Below are 7,306 nucleotides of genomic sequence, written 5' to 3'. Positions count from 1 at the left end.
TTAATTCGAGTAGAGGCATGTGATTTTTATAGACACTAGTTTTAAATTCCTATGTAGTGAATCTGTCCTTCCCTTTGCTCACATTTCATAACCTTTACCTGTGGTCTTCCCAGGGTTGCACTGGTCCCAGGCTCTGCGGGGTGGACCCAGACCCACCCTCAGAAAGGCCCTGCCTACCATGCTGACCTCAGCACCCGAGAGCTGGGGCTCAACCGCAGGTCCCGGGCCAGGAAAGCCCTTTCTCTGGAAGCATCTACAACCTCCTAGAGGCTTAGTGAAAAATGGCCACCTCCTCTCTTCTGGCTTTCTGTGGAGAATTTTTAAATGCCAATTTTAAGATCTGAGCCGACTGGCCCCTCACACATACACTCACAAGTGTGCATATACTCCCATGAGCTCCCACACAGGCTGATCTGAGCCCTACCGGCTCCCCAGCCGGGAGCTCTGATGCAGGTGGAAGAACACATTTAGTGTGACCACTGCCCTTTCTTTCTGGCCTCAGTTCCCCTGCTGGCCAATCAAGTGCATCTGGGGAGAATCTCCAGGGCGCCGGTGGCAGGAGAGCACTGAAGGGGTGATCTTCTCGCGATTCCATCACCCTGGAGTCTTGGTCCCCACTGCCACGGGCAGCCCCTGCGCCCCCCCCCCAGAAACAGCCAGTGTCACACCAAGCAGAGAGTTTATTGAGGTGCTAGACTGCGGGGAGTGTTTGCAGCGGCAAAGCGGACGCTGGTGTGGCCAGGGCCAGGGTGGGCACCCTCCTCCTAGCATCTGGGGGCTCGGGGTAAGCATCAAGAGCTACTCCTAATCTTCCCCAGGAGCCTTCTGGGGAACCCCTCCCTGCTTCCCCCTGAGCTCCATGTGGGCCAGTATGGGGGGGGGGGTTCCTCTCTTTGTCCCTGTGGTCAAGGATGGGATAATCCCTTGAGATTCACTATAAAAATTAAAATTCCTTTATAAATCACAGGGGAGGGGCAGGAGGGGATCGCCTGGGAGCCTGGTGCCACCTGTCACCTACAGCCTCGCCTTCCTCTACAACCCTCCCAGTTCTGACCCCAAGTAAAGAGCGGAGGGCGAGAGTTTGCAGGCAGAGAGAGGGGCAGAGACAGAAACAAGGAGATAGGAGGAGGTCAAGGGGCAGAAGAGGGTGACACAGAGAGAAAGAACAGACTGGAGGGAAAGTGGAGAGGACTCCTCTCTCCCGCAGCCCCTGGGGAGCAAGGAGGAATCTCCCTGGACATCAGTTCCCACGTGCCCCCAATCCAGTTCTTGCCAAAGCCGTGGTGGCTTCTGGAGACACACCCAGCCCCAGCTGCCCCTGCAGCAGGAGAGCAGTGGGCGGCTACTCCAGGTAGATGTCCTCTGTGGGGCAGGCGTACTCCAGGTGCTCCTGGTAGTACTCGAGGAAGGCGCGGCTGGGGGAGAGAGAGTCATCGACTAGCCACTCAGAGCCGCCTGAGTCGCCCCCCCCACGCCTGCAGCTCTCCCTCCTCACCCACCTGCCCGTCATCCCCAGACCCCCGTTCCTCAGCCCTTCGGGAACAGTGATGACAAGCACCGGGATCCGTGTCACTTCCATCCCAAATACCCTCCCCCACCCCACCCCACCCAGGCTCCTGTCCCAAGTCTTCAAATCTGCATCCCACCCACTTCCGGCTCTCCACCTCTATTGCTTCTCACCTGACCTTCCCCCTCACTCCTGCCCAAACTCTCCACCCCACACCTGGCCTTCTCCCCAGACTTCACCTCCCTGCCCCTCTTCCCAGCCCTGCTCTCCCACCTGGGCACTCCCCAACCGGCTTACCCCACACTCTGGGCCACGGGCCTCATGGACTCCTGGGAGACAAACACGTGGCAGGCAAAGCGGCTCAGCAGAGGGTGTTTGGTGATGAAGCCAAAATAGCTGCAGGGGGTTGGCGTGGAGGGGCATCAGAGCACAGACTCACACCCTAGCCCCCCACCCCCCCCCCCGGGGATCCGGAGACAAGAGTCAGGAAAAGGGAGCTCGGGAAGAAAGTAGGGCATGGGAAAAACGTGTGGGTCACACGACTTCAAGACCCGAACATGCGTTTTTGGGCTCTAGTCCAAGCACAGTGCTGGGCACCTACAAGGAGGGGGTGACCTGGGTGAATTTCTCCGTGACAGGGGCGGCCCCCCCCTCAGAGCTGGCCCCGAGGCTATAGCGCAGGGCCTCCTTCCTGCCCTTCTAGATGCGAGTCCCCGGAGCCTGCACAGGCGCACCTCTGCTCCTGCAAACCTTACAGCTATTACCTGAGCTCTGAGTTGGGGCTTGGCATCAGCCCCCAATCTGTGAAACCCTCTTCATGGAGAAAAACCTCCCACCCTGGCTCTCACTGGCCCAACTCTGTCTCATTCAGACCTTTCCTGAATCTGTTCCTCGAAGACATGAACAAAATCTTTGTCCAGAGGGAGGGCCTGTCGGCGCTCTGCAGCATGAGACCTGAGAGCCCTCACGGTGGCTAATCCAGTCCGCATCAGACTGCACTGTGGTCCTGTGGTTCCCCCAGATGGAAATCCACACGGCAGCATCACTGCCAAGGCGACGTGCTCCTGTTGTCCACGAACAGCCTTGTTTCAAACGCCATGTTCAATCCCGTTTATAGTCCCCAACACTTGGGTGTCGCTTACGGAGCCCCGAGCAGCACAGCACCTTCTACCATTAACCCACATACCCCTCACAACAGCCCTGTGAGGTAGGTACTCTGATCTTTTGTCTCTAGAGGACGGAGGTAAGGCCCAGAGACGGTCAGAAACATGCCCAAGGACACACAGCTAGTCTGTGGCGGTCTGTGGTCTTACAGGCCACACGCTCCAACCTCACCCAGATACAGCATGTCCAGCACATTCCTCATCGACTGCCCGCTGCCATGAGGAAATGAGTTAAGGGTTCACCCAACACTACCTCATCAGTGCCCCCTCACCGTGAGGGACTGGGCTGAGTTCCAACATAGCAAATACTAGGAAGATCTGGGCCAGGACAGCAGCTCGCTGGTTCCCTCCCCTCCATCCTGATCCACTGGTCTGACCATCTTTCTCTCATGGGCTTGCACTGGGGTCAGTGTTCAGGGGTCTAGGCCTGAGCATGGCAGTCTCCCTCTTGAGAAATCAAGGTTGTCTTCCTTCTTGGCAGTGTCATGCTCAGCCCACCACCCATCTGGGTGCGGACCTCCGTGCAGACCAGTCCTGGCAGTGCTGGAGCTCCCTGCTGTTTGGTCTGCAGCCTGCAAAGCAGTATCTCCCTCCTCAAACGGGGCTCTGACCCTGCTGAGGGTTGACACCATCCCCCAGACAGCAGATAGAACCCTTCTTACCATCCTCTTTACCACGAAGTGTCCAAATGATACACGTGCTGGACTCAAGATCTGTCACGAGCCTCAGCCCCAGTTCCACTGTGTTCTTCCTACACCTCTACCTGGCCCTGAGACCTGCTTCCTCCAACACCCCATCGAGTCTTTTGGCCCTGACGTTTTGGCTACATCCTGTTTCCTTCATCGAGGACACTGGGATCAGTGGGCAGGAGCCTGGCTGGGCAGGAAGCCTGTGGCTCCCCCCAGCTGGTTACAACACTGGCTCTCTCGCTCCCTTTCCTCCTGTCCCTTCTCACTCTGCCTACCTATGTTGTTCACCTGGGCCATGGTGACCCACCTGCTCCCAACTGAGTCTCTCCTTCCACGTCTCCCTCCCACACTCCAAACCCACATAACAAATAGCCAATTTGATCTCACTGCAACTGCATCTGAATGCCACTTCTCCAGCATGTCAGGCCCATTCACTCCATGCTCCTTCTCTTGGTGTGTGGGTCCCTCCCTGCCCATCAGCCAGGCGGCACGTCACCCTTGATTCTCCCTCCAGGTCAGCCTCTGCATCCAGCCAACCTAGGTCCTGCCTGTCCCACCTCCTAAATGCCTCCAGGACACCGCGCCTGCATAACCCCGGCAGCACCTGGCCTGCTGCAGTAACACCTGGCTCCATCCGGCTGCGCAGCAGCCAGAGCTAGCTAGTCAACCTGAATCACATGGTCACATGGTCAAACTGAGTCACACTGGTGTCATCCTGACACCACTGCAAATGGGATTAAGTACAAGCTCTTTGACAGAGTCCCAGGTACTCCTAGTGTCCCTCCAGCCACATACTAGCTGCTCCCCAAGACACCCACAGCCTTAGCTCAACTGGCTCCCTGCCAAGATCCAGCCCATTACTTACTTGTCTTCCAAGGCTTGCAGAGTGGTCCTCAGTCCCTTCCTGAGTTCCAGGAGAACTCGCCTACCTCTCTACAGGTTTGCTCACGGGAGCTCCATACAGACATCTGCCAGACCCTGATAGACCCTTCCAGCACTTACTTATCTGTGTCTCTGTTTCCCCACCCAGACCAGATGACAGCTTGTTTGATCCACGTCTCCTGAGCCCAGTGCGGAGTGGGTGCCGTGTGGGTGCAGGTGGGGCAGTCTGCGTGGCGGGGGATGGGGACTGCATCTACGCAACCCTCAGGGTTTGTGGGGCCTCAGGAGGGTAAGGCTCTCACCAGCTGTTGCGGGGATGGCAGCCACAGAAGGAGATGTTCTTCATCTGGAAGAAGTGACTGCAATGCTGGAACTGGGGAAGAGGTGGCAGAGCACGCTGAGTTAGATGCAAGGTCTGGGGCCACGTCTGCCACCCCTGCCAGACACCCCTCCAGCAGACCCTCTTGCCTTTGCCCATCCCCAGCCGCCCCTGTGCCTCAGGCCCCTGCACTCCCACCTCAGGTCCTCCACTTAGACTCAGCTTCACCCCCCGAAGGGAAATCTCAAGGTCACAGGAGGCAGGAGGACGCAGGTGGACAGTCAGCTTCCGGGCAGTAGCAATCTGGGGAAGAAGTTGGGGGAGAGATGGTCTCAAGGGCCTACAAGGGTGTCTTTCTCTCCCCGTGGTGCAACATTTTACATGGACGAAGACTCCGGGCACTGACTCTAGAAGATGTGAGCTGGCGGTCGTAGCCATTCCTCAGGCTCAGGACCAGCTTGGTCACCTCGCTGCACTAAGCCTGCCACTTTCTTCTGTTCCTCCAGACAGGACCACGGCCCCCACCACCCCTGGCCTCCTCACTGCCCATCCCCGTGGGCTGGATGGGAGTTCTCAGCTACAGGGCTGTCCTATTTCTCTGCTGCTTTCCCACTCAACACAGGACCAGTAGATGGGCGGGCTCACTAAATGTCTACCAACTGAATGAATGAGTGAGCAAATGACTCCCAGGAAAGGATCTGTGAGAGTTGGTCTTGATTTACAAACAAAAAGAAGATGGACTGAAGGAAGGGAGGGGCCGGTGGGAAGGTGGAGGCCCCACTAAACCCAGTAAACCTGCAGTGCTGGAACCAGAGCAGAGAGGGCAGAGCATGCCCAGTTAGACTGAGGGTGGGAAGGAGGAAGAGACCAGCCAAGCTCTGTCCTAGGCCTGTCTGCGCAGGCCTCTGAATCAGAGCCGGGACCCCTGCTCCCTGAGGCTCCCAAGGCACCATCTGAACCCTCTGTGGCCAGAGGCCTGCTGGGCCAGCCTACAGGGTTGAGGTGGACTGCTGACTCCAGACTGACCTTCTGCATGGCTGCGCACAGGATGCCATTGCCCTGGTGACAGGGCACCTCTACGGAGCCCAGGAACTGCACATCGAAGCGCTCCACCCAGCAGGGACTCCGCTTGCTCCCTGGGGGGGAGGGGGGTGTCATAAGGGGCCTAGAGCAGGCGGAGGGGGCGATGCAGGCTGGGTGACAAGCTACCCCTTGGGGATGGGACCTCACCCAGCAGGTCCTTGGCAGGGCCGGGCACTGCATGGGCGTAGAAGGCAGGGAAGACCCCCCGCTCCCCTGTGCGCATGTTGAAACCACGGAACCAGAAATCATCCTCCTCAGCCTCCACCAGCACCGGGTCATCCACGTCCAGCTCCAGCTCGTCCGGATGGCGAGGGATGAACCTGAGATCAGGTCAGAGGTGGGTCATCACCGGGGGGAGAGGCAGAACTGAGTGGGTGCTGTCCTCCCGGGTCCCACAGTGTTTGTAGACCGAGGCTGGGGATCGCTGACAGCAAGCAGGAAAAAGGCCATACCTGAAGACAGCCCGATGGGTTTGCTCTTTCTCCTCCCCATTTACCAAGCAGGAAAAAAGACCAAAGGACTCCGTGCCTGAGACACAGAGACAGGGAAAGACAGAGACTCAGAAGGCAGGAGAAGGAAAGTACTTGAAGGCCTGGCCAAGCTCCTCCTCCCTGCCCCCCCCCACCCCGCCCCAAGTCTGGGGTGGGCTGTCCCGAGTCCCGAGGCCCGGAGGGAGGGAGGACCAGCCCATCAGGGGCTGGAGGCAGAGCAGCCCACTCCGCTCCCCACCCTGTTGGGGACCTGGGGAAAGCCCCAGGCACATGTCCTGGGTAAGAGGGCAGTGCCTAGCCCTGGCCACCCTGAGACCCTCGGGCTGCCCTGGGTGCTCTGGGGAATCTGCCTGTTCCCCGGGGACCGTCCCCCTTTCCCCACCTCCCACTCACTGGAAGAACGAGATGTGCTGTTGACAAAGACATTGAGGAACTTCTTAGAGAAGGTGAGGTCAGGGCTGTCTGGGGAGGCGTCCTCCGGGCCCTGACCACCACCCAGAAGTGTGGCCGCCGTCTCTTCCTCGCTGGCCTCGCCGCCGCTGTCCTCTGAGCTGTCGTCGCCCAGGCCCGCGCAGCGCCGCAGGCTTACCAGCTCCAGCTGCGTGTGCTCGTCCACCACCAGCGTGTACTTGACCGCGTCATACACCAGTGACGCGTCCAGCGGCGCAGCGGGGCCCACGCCCCTCCCGCCGGGGGGCCCCGCCTTGTCATCAGCATCCTCCTCCTCTTCGTCCTCATCGTCCTCCTCTGAGCAGGCGGCGGAACAGGCGCGGCCAGGGCGGGCGCTGCGGCCTGCAGCGGCCCACAGAGGCGTGATGGTGTCGCGCGTGGGGTTGCTGAGGAAGAGGCAGGGCCCGGGCTGGGCGGGGCCAGGCCGTGGCGCGGAGGGCGCGGGGGGCGGCGGCCCGCACAGCGTCTCCATGTCCACCAGCTCCACGCCGCCCGGCCCTGCAGCCGCCTCAGGGGCCTCCGCGGCACCCCCTACGGGCGACGCGGGCTCGCCGGAAGGACGCGATGCGGGAGACAGGCACTGGCCGGGGCAGCGGATGGGTGAGGAGCCCTCGGAGATCATGCGGCTCACGAGGTTGCTGAGCAGCCAGGGCGAGTCGGCGTCCTCGCTGAGGTCTGGCTCGGACTCAGACCCGGACTCGTACTCGCTGTTGGTGTCGTCG

General features: G+C 59.9%; 1 protein-coding gene across 1 annotated transcript in view; it reads right to left on the bottom strand.

Moving 5' to 3' along the window:
- Window positions 1-664: 664 nt before the first annotated feature.
- MAPK8IP2 (mitogen-activated protein kinase 8 interacting protein 2) overlaps window positions 665-7,306 on the bottom strand; it is an 11,647-nt gene continuing 5,005 nt past the window's right edge. The window contains exons 6-12 of the mRNA XM_040637790.1: window positions 6,096-6,171; window positions 5,791-5,963; window positions 5,587-5,696; window positions 4,759-4,863; window positions 4,544-4,614; window positions 1,805-1,903; window positions 665-1,415 (exon numbers count right to left, since the gene is read on the bottom strand). Coding sequence (XP_040493724.1) covers window positions 1,343-1,415; window positions 1,805-1,903; window positions 4,544-4,614; window positions 4,759-4,863; window positions 5,587-5,696; window positions 5,791-5,963; window positions 6,096-6,171 — 707 coding nt within the window. The 3' untranslated portion in view covers window positions 665-1,342. The remainder of the gene's footprint in view (window positions 1,416-1,804; window positions 1,904-4,543; window positions 4,615-4,758; window positions 4,864-5,586; window positions 5,697-5,790; window positions 5,964-6,095; window positions 6,172-7,306) is intronic.

The sequence above is a fragment of the Ursus maritimus genome, unplaced genomic scaffold (genome assembly GCF_017311325.1).
Source record: "Ursus maritimus isolate PB19 unplaced genomic scaffold, ASM1731132v1 scaffold_21, whole genome shotgun sequence".
Taxonomy (NCBI): Eukaryota; Metazoa; Chordata; class Mammalia; order Carnivora; family Ursidae; genus Ursus; species Ursus maritimus.
This window is presented reverse-complemented; position numbering and strand designations above follow the sequence as displayed.